Genomic DNA, 17,461 nt, shown 5'->3' with positions numbered 1-17,461 from the left:
ATCCGCAGCCTGAACTTCTGCTTTGTTTTGCTTTCTGCTCCAGTTGAGCTCAGACAACGTTCTCCGCTTCTACACGTTCCTGGAAAGTTGCCCAGATGCAAACTCTCCTCGTGATGTTCCCAAAACCTCCTCAGGGAACTATTCCAGGACTCCCAGGCTGCCTGGAACCCGCCCCTCAGAAACACCTCCGCGCTGAAGGTGCGATGGTGAAAACACGGAGGTATTTCTCGCTCAACTTTCCCCGGGTTAGTCACGGTTGGACGGTCACCAGGAATGTGTTGGCGACAGCCCGGATCACATTACTGACACCCGAGGAGGCCGCACAGCAGCGGGTCGGCTCGCCGTCACGTGTCGGCTAATGAAAGCACCGACGGCACCGGAGCCGGACAGAGGAAACAAAGTCAAACCTGAGCTCCCGTTGAGGTTCCACGACTGATCCTTCCACACTAGCACAACGTCCAAGTCACGTGACGTGTCGTGATGCTTTCAGGTCCACAATCACAGAAAAAAGGTCCAAAAAAAGGCTCCAGCTGCCGTGGAAGTTCATCACAGTTCAGAAAAAAACAAAAAAGAGTTGAGTTTAAAAAAACAAGACATGGATTTACACTGTGGAATAACCTGAAACATCTGGCCCAGTGCCAGCACCCACCGCTGCATCCAATGTTCTCTTGAGGAATACAAGCATCGTAATTAACGTGGCGGTTTATGTGACAGTTGGGACATTTCTTTCATTCCACATGTTTTAAACGTGGAAATCTTCTTCGCGCGGTGGAGGAGATACTGCTGAGTCGGCTTCTCTAGAAGCTTACTGGTGAAACAGATAACTGAGGCTGTTTGTGTGAACACTGCAAAGACTGCCAGTAGTTGTGGCAACAGTGAGGCTCATTGATGCTTCACTGCAGCGCAGAGGAAGAAGAGATATCATCGGCTTTTTATGGGATTTGTTGACAACAAAGAAAACATAGAATATCAGCAAACATGTTGAGATTATAATCTTTGAAGCTACTCTCTGTACGATTCCAAGAATTACTCAATTTTGGCAATAAACCAGCTGTATGTCGAAGCTTTGCAGGACTTGAATCATCCTAAATTCCCCCCTCATGTTTACCCGTTCACGTGATATTAATAGCAGCAGAACCTTCTCTGATTTATCACAAACATGAATCGAATCAGCTGTGAGGTCACAGCACAGTCCACATGGGAAAACAAAGCGCGTTAATCTTTGCTCTGTGAAACCGACCTGTTTGTTGAGCTCAACATGAAAGCACACAGAAGCTCAGACAGCAAATGTTCAGTCTCCAAACGGTGCTTTTCTATTGATATTGACAATAAAATACCTCATGTAATGTTGTATTGTTAGCTTTTGTTGTTTCTTTGCGATTCACTTGTTGACGATACCTTTACTGTTTGACTGGATTGTACTTTTAGTTTCCTTCTTTTGTTTGATGTCTCTTGTTGTTCTGTGCACTCTGCTGCTGTAGTCCTGCACATGTAGCCGCTGTGGGACTCATACAGGACGATCTTATCTCATCACTTCAGACTTGCATATCCAGAAGCATCCGTTTCCTCAGTGTACTTTTGCCACAGATGTGCCAGACGTTCATTTCTCCGCCTGGTCCGGTCGCTGCCGGTCTTGTGTTTGCAGACTGACCTGTTACTTACCGTTTTTAAATACGTTGGGCAACAAGGTTTAGATTCTTTCAATGTCTTCTTAACCCGACAGACAACTTGAGGATAATTAATATCGATTAAACCGTTTGAACTATAAGATATTTAAGAGAAACAACAATCACCGCCGTAGCTACAAAAGAGCCAAACTGCACAATAACACTGTGAAAGTGACCCGGCTGAACCCTAAATCTCCTGTTCATTGCAACAAATGGCACACACACACACACACACCTACACACACACACACACACACACACACACACACACACACACACACACACACACACACACACTATTCAACAGGAAAAAGGATTTCCTTGAGCAGACTTGTGCTCAGAAGTCTTATGAAATCAAACAAACAGGAATAGTGGGAGTTGACCGTGTGCTGAGCTGAGCTCCCACTTTAACCAGTAACAGCCCGACGCTGGTGCAGATCCACACCGACTGTATGGAAACGGATGTCTAACTGGTTAACCCGAGGTAGAGGAGGGGCTCAACGATTCATGAATCCATAATCGCACAATAATTATCAATACCTTCCTCGCTGCTGGTTTATGGCCATTTATTCCACTGGCCTGTTGGTGGCACTGACACGCACAGAAGTGTAGCAATGCGCCAACAAAAGGAAGAGAACTAGAACCACGGGCTGAGAAACATCAAAACATTCAAAACATAATTAATATCTACTTTGTAAATGTGTTGTGAGGAAGAACGTGGACCGTAAACTTGAGTTTTGCTGACATTTAGTAAGCGGATGTGACATTGTTTAGCACGCTAACGTTAGCATGTTGCGTCATTCGTTTCAGAGGTAGCGTGTCGTGAACTGAAGGGTTGGAGAAGTCCGACAAGTCCAGCATCGCTACAGACCAGTCCAGCATCGCTACAGTCCAGTCCAGCATCGCTACAGACAAGTCCAGCATCGCTACAGACCAGTCCAGCATCGCTACAGACCAGTCCAGCATCGCTACAGACCAGTCCAGCATCGCTACAGACCAGTCCAGCATCGCTACAGACCAGTCCAGCATCGCTACAGACCAGTCCAGCATCGCTACAGACCAGTCCAGCATCGCTACAGACCAGTCCAGCATCGCTACAGACCAGTCCAGCATCGCTACAGACCAGTCCAGCATCGCTACAGACCAGTCCAGCATCGCTACAGACCAGTCCAGCATCGCTACAGTCCAGTCCAGCAGGTGTTAACCGTTCAGGTATTCATGACCTTCAGGTGTTGGAGCCGTCAGCGCTGACGCAGGCTGAACAAATCTCCCAGTGGGCTTTACTGGGTCCCATTGATGAGGCGTCGCATGAATCATGGTGATACTACTGATTACACAGCTCCCACAGAGTCATGTGCGTCTGTCTCACAGCAGCAGGAACACGGGAAGGTTTGTATCTGTTGTTACTGATAAACAGTTTTTTCTCGTTTCAATGTAATACATGAGGGAGTCGTTTCTTTTTTACAGTTTAATTACGTCTCGTATGTCATTAAAAAGCAGCTCACTCCTCACAATATATTTGCTGGAACCAAATAACTGTCGTCATGTGTTTGCCTTTGAGCCGTACCACCAGTGCACCGGGTGTTCGGGCTCTACAGGGTCCCGTGTGAGCGCGTCTCCGGGCGACGTCAGCGTTCCTCACAAGTGAAGATAAAGGCAGGAAGAGGCGCTCGGTGGAGGGAATCGTGAACGCTTCCTCTGATTCACCCTCAGCGGCAGTGAAGAAAGATTAGAAATGCATCTCCAGAATCCCTCCATCGACATGCACACACATCTACCGGTGGTGGATGTGTTTATCTTTGGTGTTTCTGTGCTGTGAATATGAATATAAATATATATTTATGTCGTGATGTGTGACTGCACCTGCCAACCAGCAGAGAAGAATGTATGTGCATTTGTCTGAACACGCTGAGCTCGCTGCCTGAGATTTCACGAGTTATCCTCTCATTTAAATGAGCACCAGCCTTTGCAATCTTTCAAATGATCACATAATCGTGCATTGCGTCCCTGCAAGATTCACCAAGCTTAATGTAAGACGTTTATTTACGGAACACAGATTAAACTGCTGTGATATTCAGGATTGTTCCAGGAATGAAGGATGAAGTGTTTAGTGGTCAGCTGGAGCGGCTCGGTGACAGCCGGCCTGTGGGAACTGATCTGTCGGTGTGTATGTTGGTGTGTGTGTTGGTACGTGTGTTTGTATGTTGGTGTGTGTGTGCGTGTGTGTGTGTGCATGTGTGTGTGTGCGCTGTCAGACGATCACTTTCTCTCAACAGTAAACTCGTACAAAGATGGAGTGAAGCCACAAAGAAGAGACTTTTAGATTTGAGGCATTTGGCCTCTGAATACATTTTAAACCGTTCTCTCCGGGTTCGTATCATTTGAACGTTACCCATGATACCCTGCAACATTCAGCGATACTTTTACATATCTTACTTTGAGTAGAAACATATTTATTTCTCCTCAGTGTAAAAGCCAAACTTGGAGTATTTAAGTTCTTTATTTCCTATGAACTATTCACACCATTCATTTTTGAAGAATATACGGTTTTCATTCATGTTGAGCGTTTCATTCATGTTGCAAATGAACCAAACGAATGTAAACTTAAGCTCAGCGCATTACGCTGCCGGAGGATTGTTGCACTTCTGTAAAGAATCACAACAAAGACTGTTGTTTTGTTGCACGTTAAAACATTGCTCATTGTTTTCCAGGACCTTTAAGCTCATTCTGTTAGTTTCCGGTCCAGAATGCATGAACATCCTGCACGTCTTTTTAAAATAAAGCCGTGATTATGAGCTGTTGTTTTATCAAATATTAAAAAGGAGGATCACATAAAGACACAAACACAGCAACAGAAACTCTTCTCCTCCTGCTGCTGCTTGTTCAAACCTCCTGCGAATTAAAACCGGTCTGTATAAAACCAGAACCACGAGGCCTCGTGCACTGGCCGGGCCTGTTTATTGCTTAATGACACCCTGTAGTAAAAGAAAAGGAATGCTTGGCTCAGTGCTGAGTGTGTAAATATTATCCAGCTGCCACTCAACCAGCAGATATGACCGGCAGTCAAATAAATAAAAGGTAAACAAGGCAACAACCAGCAGCCAACACACTACACACGCCCGATGAGCCTGGACCTCCACGACACACTTAATGTGTGTTTAAATCAGTACTTCAGTGGTTAAACTGTCGACCAATTACATTCAAGCAGAGTTCTTGTGCCTCTTTCAGACCAATACAACCAGAACACTGACAGCTGTTTAATTCAGTGTGAACTGGATTACATTACTGACTCGTTACTTCACAGATTCAGATGATAAAATATGATCAACAAATAAATCATAATGTTGGTGTTAAATCAATGAGACTTTATCCCCAGGGATTCACAATCTACCAGCAGTTTATAAAGTATTACATATATATAGATATAGATAGATAGTCCAACATATTAAAGTAAAGTGCACATCAATGCATCAACAATGATAATCCAATAATATATTACAGTTCATATAATACAATTTTGCATAATTATCACTTTTACTTGTGGTACTTTAAGTGTATTTTGATGCTATTATTTAGTACTTTTAATATAATTTTGAATGAGGTACTTTTACATGTAACAGAGTATTTGTACACAGTGGTATGAATACTTTTACTTCAGTGTATTCAGTCACATGAAGATACTTCTTACCGCTCATCCAGTCCACCACTTGCTGCGGGCTCCACTTGCTCACGGCCTCCATGTCTCCGGTGTTTCTCTCTCGCTTCTGCAAAAACGACCGAATCAAACCGTTAACCCGTTAAACCGGACATACTGACCGGAGGAGTATCCGCTGCAGAGACAGACTGACTCACTGAGCTCGTGGAGAAAGTTTACAGTCACAGCACAACACATGCGTGTTTAGCCACGCCCCTCTCGCCCTTTGTCCTCCAATCCCATTAAAGTATGTTGATGCTGCGTTCAGGTACTTTTATCCAGCCACTCCATTATATAAGCTTCCACATGACAGAGTATCACATGAAACACGTCCTCGGCCGCTAAGCACAGCTCAGTACATGAGAGCAAAACCACGACCAGAATTTAACTTTACTTTAACCACTAAACACTGCAAAAAGATGTCATTATCACACTAATAATACATTGACTTGATGTGAAAACAGCCCATTTCCACCTTTAACGTAGTTCCCAACTTGTGGCCTCTGACAACGGAGCAAAGTTAGTTATCTAGTAATTCACAAGACAAAACTTTAAAGATTAAAGGAAAAACTGAACATAGTTCAGAGCATCAGAAATATGATTTATTATCACTTTACCTCATGGAGCCCTTTAACTTATCTTGCGACCATTTGTATTTTAAAACAAGTTATTACATGAAGTACTTTTATAGCATCACGCATTGTAATGTTCCACATGTGACTATACTTAAAGCGGAAGATGTAAAAAAAAAATTTAAAAAAACAGCTGATTTGTGTGACAGCACCTGAATGCAGCATTGTGAAAATCTGGTGTGGGCGGGGCTTCCTGCTCTGATTCTTAGTAAAGTTTAATAAAAGTAGTGCCGGCTCCTTTAAATCTATATTTTAAGTAAATTAGGCTGAAATGCTTGTTTAAGATTTAGTTACTTTGAAAACTAATACTAAAAACTAAATGTTTTATGTTTAGTTCAGATAAAAGGGTTAAATTCACAATCAAAATGAGCTCCTCCAAAATTACTGTAATGTTTGTCTTAAGACGTTTTAAAAGTGCATTTCGTACATTAAATCTGCAGTTTGGTGTATTTTTCAGTCAATATATTTAGTGTTGAAAAACATCTCTAGTAAAGAAATGTACATAATTAACCGGCTCGTAAGATAGTCATATCATAGCTGAATATTTCTACTTTACAAAAGTAAATATATGGATTTAAACATCAACTCTGATGCATTAGTTCTTCTTATAAACCAGAAAACATCTGTTAAATGAACATTTATAACTGTGTCTCGCTTGAAATGGTGAGACCAAGTCTCGTGTTTGGCCTGAAGGTGGCGCCAGAGACACTGATCCTACTCTAACTTTAAAGAGGAAAACCTGCTGAAATGTAACGGTATATATTATATTCAGTGAGTTTTGTACCCTAAATAATAACCAGCCTCTGACCACGTTGACTGTGCAGTAATAGAAGTAAAACACAAACGGAGACAGTAAACAAATTTATTTTGTCATCTGGGTTTAAAGCTGGAATTCTGGGAATTCGAACACGACGTCTTTGCCTGTGAGTTTCTTGTAGACACCAGAGAACGTCTCCACCTGAGGACATGTAAAGAAAAACACAGCTTTAGTTACCGCACTTTCCGGACTATAGAGCGCACCGGCATATAGGCCGAAAAAAATAAAATAAAAAAAAACCTGTAAAAAAACGAGTCTGCATTTGGGTCCTTGAACACACCACTATATAATTATATGAACTATAAATGTGATCCGATGGTGTGACAGAACAGCAGAGCACACTCAATATTTTCTATATTTCATATTTAAAAAAGTGAATTTTAAGAACTATTTATTACGGCTCATGTTGGACGAGCTCCAGAGATAAAGGTTGAAGGTTTTTCTAATTTAGTCAATAAAGACAAGTTAACAACACCCAGATTCATGTCTTCACTTTGGTGTAAACATTCTCATAAATGATCTTTTAATAGATTCTGTCAGACTATTCGACCAACTTCAGATCCATTAAATGACAAAACACAACATAAAGACATCAAGTATAAATCCACACATAGTAAAGTAAAGATCTGAGACAGATGTTGTGCACTGCATGGTTTAGCCCCCCAGTCATGGCCCCAAAGGACTCTGGGAAGATGTAGGAATATGCAGGACGCCCGTCCTCACCGACCGGCGGCCGGGAACAGAGCTTTGTCTCCGACGTTGTGGAACGGGACTGTACGTCTCAGCGTGAAGCTACGCTCCCATACGCCACCAGGACAGAGCCAGGAGAGCAACCTCCTGGATGACCACGTCGGATTAAACATGTACCAGCCAATGAGCGCACAGGTGTAGGAAATACTCTTCTGATTGGGCGGCGACCGCTTTAAATACGGGTCTACCGTAGTTGAAGTGAGACTTTCTGGGTTCAGAGGTTAATGACGTCACACCATAATTTTTCAGATGTTTTATAGACCAAATGATTAATGGAGAACATGGTTGCAGCTCTGATCGTGTCACATGACCCTCCCGACATCTGAATAAACGTACTTTGTGTTCCACGTTGTTCTGCTGCGCCTTGTCCAGGTGGACCTTGATGAGCCGGCTGCAGTCCATCTTCACTCTGATCCTCTTACCAACGATCTCGCTGGGGAACACCAGGTCCTCCAAGATGGCGTCGTGGACCGCGGTTAAGGTACGGCTGAGGGAGGAATCAAGAAAGACTTTAATACTAAACACTCACGCAGGCTGAACACCAAGCTCAGAGTAAAGATCTGAGGTGAAGCAATGTGCACTGCATGGTTTAGCCCCCCAGTCACGGCCCCAAAGGACTCTGGGAAGATGTAGGAATATGCAGGACGCCCGTCCTCACCGACCGGCGGCCGGGAACAGAGCTTTGTGTCCGACGTTGTGGAACGGGACTGTACGTCTCAGCGTGAAGCTACGCTCCCATACGCCACCAGGACAGAGCCAGGAGAGCAACCTCCTGGATGACCACGTCGGATTAAACACACTGGGCTCATACTTTACATCATCACCTGATTAAACGAGTTTATTAGGTGATCATACGTTTCAGTATTAGTACAAAACCAGCAATTTTAAGATGACGAAAATCTCATTTCGGTTATTAAAACGTTCAAAGGAACTTTGGTTGAATTTGATTCTACTTTTATAAAAACCTGATGTTCACATGTCTGTCCGAGTCATACTGAATAAACTATGAAGTGTTATATTCAGAGATTAAACGACGTTATTGCCCAAATGAATAGTGAACCAGTTTGTTTTAAGTCATTTCAGGCAAAAACAAACAGTCACTGGCGCTAGCTTCTATATTATTATTCTTACAGTAAATTGATGATTCGAGTGTTAAAACTTTATTGTGGGCCGTTTCCCTTTGATGTTTTCCAGACCAAATAATTTATTTAGAAACCTATTTAATCAAATGTCAGATTAATCGATAATTAAAATAATCAGCTGCAGTTCAAACGATGCTTTTAGGGGGATTTGTCAAGATCTCACATTTTATATTTAAGAATCTACAGAGATTAAGTTGTTCAACATTAGCGATGGCAACATGAACATCAACTACGTGTAAACACAACTTTACTGTAATATCAACTTAAAAAAAACCTAATAAAAGCTTCTGATAAATCTAGTTAAGAAACTGTTCATTTAAACGCGGCAAATAACTTTAATTATATATTAATCTGCTGACAATTTGTCACAATTCATCAATTTGTCTAGTCTATAAAATGTCAAAACGTCTTTCTGAATTTCTCAGATCTTCAGACCACAAATCTTTATTTAAATTACTTGTTTTAGCCAAACAGCAGTCAAAACCCCAAAAATGACAAATGAAATCAGTAAATATTCACATTTGAGAAGCTGGATGCGGAGATTTTTTTGGCATAAAAATGACTCAACTGATGGGTTCTTGTTTGCTTATTGATTATAGCCTCATAATAAAGACGTCATACGACCATTAGTGTTCATTTCAGTCACGACGAGTTCCTGAAATATGCATCACTGAAGTGTAATAAAGTAGCGAAGACCAGAAAAGTGAATATATACACATATTAAATACAATAGTATTAACATTATCGTACTCACCTCCTGGGACGCTTCTGCTTATTCTTTATGCGGCTTTTCCTGGTGGGTTTGGGCAGAATTCTCCTCTAGAAAGACGAGAAAAGTCATTAATCTCCAAAATCGGATTCACAAACATTCAAACTGAAACAACTCAAGAACAGAAATACTTCATGAACCATAAGGAGCCGAGTCAGACTGGTTATACGCTGCTGAGATTCATGTTCCTCTTAGTTCTACTCGACAGCTTAAAGTCGAAAAAACGTGATTCTTTCTGCATTAAATACATTTCATCAGAAAAACGATGATAGCCACGTAGAAGAGTTTGCAGACACAGATTACTGATGTTTTCTATTATAGACATGTAAAACAATGTGCACTGCATGGTTTAGCCCCCCAGTCATGGCCCCAAAGGACTCTGGGAAGATGTAGGAATATGCAGGACGCCCGTCCTCACCGACCGGCGGCCGGGAACAGAGCTTTGTGTCCGACGTTGTGGAACGGGACTGTACGTCTCAGCGTGAAGCTACGCTCCCATACGCCACCAGGACAGAGCCAGGAGAGCAACCTCCTGGATGACCACGTCGGATTAAACATGTACCAGCCAATGAGCGCACAGGTGTAGGAAATACTCTCGGCTGATTGGGCGGCGACCGCTTTAAATACGGGTCTATTGTAGTTGAAGAAAAACACAAAATTGAACAGCTGTATGTACAATATCCAAAAGTGCAAACTGTTCCTCCACACCGCATTAATCAAACTACAGAGACGGGTCTAATTTCCTGAAATAAGTTGGTGCAACATGTAAAGGAGACTACTATGGAGAGGAGTAGTGAAACAGTAGGAAACGCTGGAGGAAGAGCTCCAGTATGGACACAGCATCCCTTCAGCACATAAAACTCACGTGGACATGGTAAGACCCTCCCAAACAACCCTGCAGTATCCACCCACGGGTGAGAAGCTGAGGCAGACTTCCTCCTCCTCCTCACCTGTGCAATGAAGACGACGTGCTTCCCGCTGAACTTCTTCTCCAGCTCCCTCACCAGACGCACCTGAATCTTCTGGAAGGATTTCAGCTGAGGAACGGGAACGAAGATGATGATGGCTTTTCTGCTGCCACCAACCTCGATTTCCTTCAAAGAGAAAAAGTCTTTGTATGACCCAAAGAAAAAAAGCTTTGTAAACATCCCTACTTATTAAAACATGAAGCAAAAGCCAGTGAATGTTTGTCTTCTTAAGTTAAACTGATATGAAATAATGTGCACTGCATGGTTTAGCCCCCCAGTCACGGCCCCAAAGGACTCTGGGAAGATGTAGGAATATGCAGGACGCCCGTCCTCACCGACCGGCGGCCGGGAACAGAGCTTTGTCTCCGACGTTGTGGAACGGGACTGTACGTCTCAGCGTGAAGCTACGCTCCCATACGCCACCAGGACAGAGCCAGGAGAGCAACCTCCTGGATGACCACGTCGGATTGGTTTCCATTTAAGGAGACATTCATGTTTCAATACACGTGTGACTAGAAGTAAAACCGGCACTAAAGCCGTTATAATGTAGACAGAAGAGTGGAAGTGTCGTCCTACCTTTGCTGCAGTGATGTTCAGCTCTCTCAGCTGAGCCTTTAGGTCAGAGTTCATCTCCAGCTCGAGTAGAGCCTGCAGGGTGACGAGGAAAATCAGCACGGAATAGCTTGGTTCATACATTTACGGGCACTGTAATGGTGTATTTATTAAATGTAACACGAGTTTTGACTAACGCAGTTTCTACTCCGTTCATATTTCTGTTTACTTGCAACCGAGCAGAACCAGAATTCCTTCTTAAGAACATTGACAAATTTGGCCAACTAGTCCAGGTGATTTTATTCATTAGTGTCCACCTACGAGACAAATATATGCACACAGACTTTTCACAGTTTTCTTCAAACTATAGACATCAACCTCCCTGATCTACAGACTACTCATGTTGAGTTCAACCTCTGGGTTGCTGCTGGCATTTAGTCTCACGTCAATGTGATTCAGACTTCTGTATCATTTAGCTAAAAACCTCTAGTTTGTTAATATACAATGAACTATCATTTTGGTATGAGTAGTCACAACATGCCCACACACATACTACAGTTCAGAAAACACATTTAAATGATCTAAACCTTACCTGGGAGATCCCAGACTCAAACTCGTCTGGCTTTTCGCCATTCGGCTTCACTATTTTGGCGCTGGTACTGAACATGGCCGTTGTCTCTGCGAAGATAAAAAAATAAAGACATGCCAGGGTTACATACACAGATGAACGTCATGTCAATGTCAATGTGTGTATATACACACACACACACACACACACACACACACACACTTTATATGTATATATCTTGATTCCCACATGAATCACTGGAGGAGCTAGCTGCTGCAAACCAGCATGTATACTTAAGCTAGGCTAAAGCTCAATGCCAGCCGGGATAAGTAGCAAGGGTAGCCGACATAGGGCAACAGTTAATGAACAAATATATTGCCACGAGACAAGACATGGAGCCATAGTAGAAACTGTACATACACATAAGACAAACTACAGGTTAGCTAGAATAACTTAAGCATTAGCTAGCTAGCTGAAATAACTGCCATTTAAACACGCTACCTTCTAGCTGAGTTCTAACGTTACGTTACGAACACAAGTAACTAGTTTTGCTTCTTGAATCTACACATACATAGTTGTATATATACAGAATACTACTTCTTTCGGTATAACAAAGCTGCTATCTGAACACATGCACACGGCCTGCTAGCTAACGTTACTCCACCGATACCAGAAACACCATCCCCGGGAGCTTCTCTACTTTTGTTGTATTGTCATATAAAACAGCCATCCGTCGCCTCAAACAGCACAATCTAACGCATCAACGCCTTAACAACCATTACGGTGGGTTTAAATAGAGATTAAACGACATTAAAGCACATTTTAAGGTAGACAAGCCAGTCCTGTGAAAAGTAGCACGACTAACCTCTGTCAACGACGGCCAAGGAAGAGGCCGGAACATCGCGAGAACTGGTTTAATCCAATCCGCGCGTCCTATTTAGCTATCGCGAGAATTGTTTGAGTCCACGTTTGGCGGGATAAGAATATCGCGAGAGTTTGTGTTAACACTAACTGGTGCCTGTCAACATTACTTTTTACTTTCTTGGTCTCGGTTTCTGCACTTTACAAACTTTAATTAAACACTTAACTCCAGCTTTAGAAGACTACAGCAGAGGTTATACTGTACTATACCAATAAATAAATAATATATATATGCTAAAATATTAAAGTAAAATCAACGAATAAAAACTTAAACCTATAAATGAATAAAATAATATATATATATATATAAATAAATATTTTGTAAAATAATTGATTCAAATCAACTGATAAAAATAAAACAGAAATAAAACAGAAAAGCGACCACATCACATAAAAGCCAGTCTGTAAAAATGTGGATGTAAAACATCCATTAGGTGGCGGTATGCACCTTAAATGCCGGTTTATATTCCGCCATTTAACCCAACGAAGGAGAAGAAGAAGAAGCCGCAAACTAGCTATCTAATAACGTCACTACCTAGTTTTGACATCCTTTTTCTGGCTGTGTACGTTCACCTTGCTGCTGGATTTTTGCCCCACGTTTTTTAGGGGTTTTATAGCTCAACACACATTGGACCTGTCAGATTTAAAACTGTGTATTTATTGTGTTTTATTGAGTTAACAAAGAGGATGTCAGCCACTTCCGGTCCGTGATGTTTCGACTGACTGGTCTTTTCGGTGCAGTACGAAGGACCGTCTGCAGCGCTGCAGACATCATGGCGAAGGGCAAGTTTTACTACGCTGTAAAGAAGGGATTCAACCCAGGAGTCTACACTTCATGGTGAGACGGTTTACATCTTAGTGTCAGAACATGTGTTAGAAAGAAAAACAAAGCCTTTGATCCTTTAAAGTGAGTTTCATTTGGCGAGAGGAGCTGCACGACTAATTCCCTTCAGATATCTGGTGTTTTAACGTCTCCTTCACCTTTGGCTAAACAACACAATAGATAAAAGTTCATTTAAAACTGTCTTGTAATCATATTAAGTAGAGAATATATACATATAAGGTCTGGAAAGATTAGCAGAGTCCTGTTCAGATTTCATGAATAGTTTCCCTTTCTTCCTGTTGTTTAGGGATGAATGTAAGAGCCAGGTGGACAAATTTCCAGCCGCCTCTTTTAAGAAGTTTGGCTCAGAGAAGGACGCCTGGGCGTTCTTCAGAGGGGTCGAACCTGCTGCAGTTCCAGAGGTGAAGAAAGGTAAACTGGTCCAGACAAATACGAAACTCTTCTTCTGCACAACACCCCAAAGAAAACGCGTTCTAGCGGCTGTAGTTTGTCAGATGTTCAGCTTTATTGTCTTAAGGTCGCTAAGAAGATTTCCCACTTTCAACAATCTTCTCGTAGCAAATGTTCTGAGCAGGTTTGTGACCGAAATGTTTTGGGGCGATACCCACACAGGACCTGGATAGGTAGTACAGGGTTCTGGATCTAAATGTCACTTTACAAACCATTTCTTCGAGTTGCAAAACAAAAAAAAGGTTTGTGTTTTTCGTTTTTCAGTCGCCGAGTGTGTGGAGTCGGCCGTCGCTCTGCTTCCTAAAAGAGGCCCGGAGCCTCTGGAGTACATCCCCATCGGTAGGAAGAGGTGTCACTCGGACCAGGACGCGGAGTCTCCACCCAAACGAGTCAAACAGTCGGAGAGCTCGTCTTCAGAAAGCACAGACGGGTTCACATACATGGGTGAGACGATCGAACGCCTGTGGAAATGAGATTAATGTGGATTTTACTGAGCTGTCACTCAGTTCTTTGTGTCTTTGAGCTGCTAGTGAACACACACTGTGCTCTGTGAAAGTACCAATGGAGGAAACTAGAGTGAATAAATAAAACATGAACTCGCTCCAGGCGACGCCGTGGTCGTTTACACCGACGGCTGCTGCTCACGCAACGGACAGAAGGGCGCCCGAGCCGGCATCGGGGTCTACTGGGGCCACAACCACCCGCTGTGAGAAAACACACCTTTTTAGAAGTCACCGTTGAACTGAACTTAAATCTGATCTACTTCGTCACATTCATCGCTGCTTTCCTGCAGAAACGCCGCCGAGCCGCTGGATGGAAGACAAACCAACCAGCGTGCAGAAATCCAGGTACGTTTCGTGTTCATGCACCAACACAACGGCGTGTTCATGGCTGCAACAGGTTGATGAGCTGTTACATGTGTGTTTGTGTGTGAACCAGGCAGCCTGCAAAGCGCTGGAACAAGCCAAAGAGAACAACATAAAGAAGTTGGTCCTCTACACCGACAGCAAGTTCACCATCAACGGTGAGTCGCAGTAAAGAAGTCACCGGACAGCTACTCTGCTCCGGAGCAGGTTCAGTTGAATCTCCCCACCCCGGAGAGTTGAAGTCCGCGGTGTGTTTGCTGCAGGTGTGACCAGCTGGGTGAAGAACTGGAAGCTCAACGGCTGGCGGCTGAAATCCGGAGGTCCGATCACCAACAAAGACGACTTTGTGAAGCTGGACCGACTGAACGCGGAGGTGGAGGTGGTCTGGGTAACTGTCAGGCAGTCTCTGGCTTTTTATTCTGAAGAGTCGAGAGTTACGGGTTTTTACTGTAAAATTTAAGAAAATCACATTACGGTAGTTACTTTCACTGTCTTAAAATCTGTAAATGCGTCTTAACTTTCATGTTACTCTGCCTTCATTTGGTGAATAAAGATAAAGATGTATATATTTATATATCGGTGTGTTTCCTCCTTCAAGGTTGTCACTTTTAGTGTTGACATCAACACTATTTTTAAAGAAATCCGACAAAGAAATGAGAAATAAACTGGAGATTATAATATTTGATTTTTGATTGACGTAACATTTTTTCCTCCAGATGCACATTCCGGGTCACGCCGGCTACAAAGGCAACGAGGAGGCCGACAGACTGTCGAGAGAAGGAGCGGCGAAGCAGTTACAGCAGAGATGCTCCTGAGGTTCAAGAGACTGTGTTCTGCTGGTTCATCCGCCAGTTTGCTGCTTTTATTCAGACGTCTGTTTCTCTTCTCGACGAGCGACTCTGTGACGAGAGAGAACTAAACAAATTCAGATGAGAGAGCTCGAGGAGTGTGCTGTGTATCCATGCGAGAGTTAATGTGCTCAGTGATGTATAAATGCTGCTTGTTGATTCATTGTTATCTTCACTGTAACAAATGTTAGACAGAAGACTTGTTTCAGCCTGGTCAGACTCCCTAGGGGGCTAAATACCAACGCCTGGGCAGCGCCCTCGGCGTCTTCATAGCTCTCGGTAGCTTGACAGCCGCCTCGGCAAGGCAGCCTTTCAACTAACTAATGTAAACCCATCATTAATAGACACGCGGAGCAACACGCGTAGTAGAGAGACAGGTGGGCGGGGCGGTGGATGGGTCAGACAAACACAGGACTTTAACTCTGGGGACCGACGTCTGTTTCCCATGCCAAACCAAAAGTTACGTGACCCCGTTATGTCACGTGACATAGCTTATTACAAGCGTAGTTATTGTAAGCCAAACCATGACACTTTTTCTGATCCTAACCAAGTAGTTGTGTTGCCTAAGCCTGAAAAGCGATGTTACAATATGTCTATGCACCAATCAGAGTTCAGCAACATTTGAATCCAAACATACTGACAGTTGTTGGTTGTTTGCTCACGTTGCCGGCACTGCCCGTCAAATCTGATCACATCAACACAGTCCAGATGAAGCCCATTCACTCTCAAATGACAAGAGTGGTCCTCTCAAACTTGAACGATATGTTTTAGTCATTGTTTTTAATGTGCACAGGGCAGGACGGAACTGCAAGAGATTTTTCAAAAACAAACAAACTTTAACTCCTCCTATTTTGCTCCTAAAGCCGATTCTGTATTTGAAAACAAATCAACAGAATGGCTGCAATCAACAGACTGGCTGCTCACGTATCGCCGTCAAAAATGGCTTATTGCTGCCCTGTGTGCTGCGATATGTTTAAGGATCCTGTTGTGTTGTTGTGCGGTCACAGCTTCTGTAGCCACTGTCTTCAGGAGTGGTGGAGAGAGAGTGGACACCAGACATGCCCGGTCTGTAAGCAAATGTTTCCAAACGTTCAGCCGCCACGTAATCTGGCACTGAGAGATGCTTGTGAGGTCTTGATGCAAGAGAAGATTCAGAGAGCTAACTCAAGATCTGTGGAGATCTGCAGTCTGCATGGAGAGGAACTCGAGCTCTTCTGTCAGGACGATCAACGGCTCATCTGTGTGATTTGTAGGTATGCACAAAAACACAAGAAACACAACATCTTCCCCATCGGCGAAGCAGTCAAACCCTGGAAGGTAAGCTGATATGTAGAGTTTAATGAAAACAGCCGAGAAATGTCTTGGCTTTGGTTGTTTTCATAATTCTTTATGTTGCAAAATGCAGGCAAATGTGTTGCTAATCCACTGTTTGCTCTGCATTTAACTTATACACCTTTCATTTCTATAGACCACACTCAAGCAATGTTCCCTCTAATTTTTCATGTGTCTGGGCATACACACAAGCTCCCTGAGCACACTGAGGACCACTGTGAGCAACATCAGATGTGCACGCTGTGGCCACACACCAGTATCACACCTGTTCAAAACCTTGGATCATAGCAAGTTACATGGCTTATTAAAATAATCAAATTACAGCAGCAATTTTCACTAGTTTACTTTTAATATAAGTGATTTGACAAACTTTAAAGGAAAAAGACAAAAATCTTGTTGTTCATGAGATGTGTAGTATGTTTTATGTGAGAGTCCTGCTTGGCCATGGGAAGAGTCTTGCTTTGGCCTGTGTGAGGTCCTGTTCTGGAAGAAATGATACATATACACCTTTCAGACATAACATTTTGTTCACATTAAAACATTCACATTTTGCACAATGACGTGTGCTGTAGCTTGTGTGATACAGTGTAAATTCCTGTAACTCTGTCTGTAAAATATGTAATTACTCAGTTTTTTATTAT

General features: G+C 42.9%; 3 protein-coding genes across 4 annotated transcripts in view; 1 reads left to right on the top strand and 2 right to left on the bottom strand.

Moving 5' to 3' along the window:
• The window catches only part of LOC306793605 (connector enhancer of kinase suppressor of ras 3-like), a 20,584-nt gene extending 15,109 nt beyond the window's left edge, over positions 1-5,475 (bottom strand). The window contains exon 1 of the mRNA XM_079291276.1: positions 5,356-5,475. Coding sequence (XP_079147402.1) covers positions 5,356-5,407 — 52 coding nt within the window. The 5' untranslated portion in view covers positions 5,408-5,475. The remainder of the gene's footprint in view (positions 1-5,355) is intronic.
• Positions 5,476-6,841: 1,366 nt separating this feature from the next.
• rps7 (ribosomal protein S7) lies at positions 6,842-12,463 on the bottom strand. The gene is made up of 7 exons (XM_079291347.1): positions 12,425-12,463; positions 11,584-11,669; positions 11,016-11,087; positions 10,422-10,565; positions 9,457-9,521; positions 7,897-8,047; positions 6,842-6,951 (listed from the first exon to the last, which is right to left on the bottom strand). The coding sequence occupies exons 2-7, from the start codon at positions 11,656-11,658 to the stop codon at positions 6,874-6,876; spliced, it is 585 nt and encodes a 194-aa protein (XP_079147473.1). The 5' UTR covers positions 11,659-11,669; positions 12,425-12,463; the 3' UTR covers positions 6,842-6,873.
• Positions 12,464-12,980: 517 nt separating this feature from the next.
• rnaseh1 (ribonuclease H1) lies at positions 12,981-15,793 on the top strand. 2 transcript variants are annotated; one of them, XM_079290485.1, is made up of 8 exons: positions 12,981-13,318; positions 13,611-13,735; positions 14,039-14,218; positions 14,381-14,480; positions 14,568-14,622; positions 14,714-14,798; positions 14,904-15,019; positions 15,357-15,793. In XM_079290485.1, exons 1-8 carry the CDS (start codon positions 13,191-13,193, stop codon positions 15,453-15,455), a joined length of 888 nt encoding a protein of 295 aa, XP_079146611.1. In that variant the 5' UTR covers positions 12,981-13,190; the 3' UTR covers positions 15,456-15,793. The 2 variants fall into 2 exon arrangements, with proteins under 2 accessions (XP_079146611.1, XP_079146610.1); XM_079290484.1 differs by having other exon boundaries at positions 14,904-15,028; positions 15,357-15,760.
• Positions 15,794-17,461: the final 1,668 nt, after the last annotated feature.

The sequence above is a fragment of the Melanostigma gelatinosum genome, assembly GCF_949748355.1.
Source record: "Melanostigma gelatinosum genome assembly, chromosome: 19".
NCBI classification, from domain to species: Eukaryota; Metazoa; Chordata; class Actinopteri; order Perciformes; family Zoarcidae; genus Melanostigma; species Melanostigma gelatinosum.
The sequence above is the reverse complement of the archived record's forward strand: the minus strand, read 5'-3'. Positions and strand labels throughout refer to the sequence as shown.

Coding starts and splice junctions, on each gene's coding strand:
- rps7 (XM_079291347.1), bottom strand. CDS start 11,658: ATGTTCAGTACCAGCGCCAAAATAGTGAAGCCGAATGGCGAAAAGCCA. Junction 11,088..11,583: donor TTGAGTCTGGGATCTCCCAG/GTAAGGTTTAGA, acceptor GTCACCCTGCAG/GCTCTACTCGAGCTGGAGAT. Junction 9,522..10,421: donor ACGTCGTCTTCATTGCACAG/GTGAGGAGGAGG, acceptor TCGTCTTTCTAG/AGGAGAATTCTGCCCAAACC.
- rnaseh1 (XM_079290484.1), top strand. CDS start 13,191: ATGTTTCGACTGACTGGTCTTTTCGGTGCAGTACGAAGGACCGTCTGC. Junction 14,219..14,380: donor AGACGGGTTCACATACATGG/GTGAGACGATCG, acceptor AACTCGCTCCAG/GCGACGCCGTGGTCGTTTAC. Junction 14,623..14,713: donor ACCAGCGTGCAGAAATCCAG/GTACGTTTCGTG, acceptor TGTGTGAACCAG/GCAGCCTGCAAAGCGCTGGA.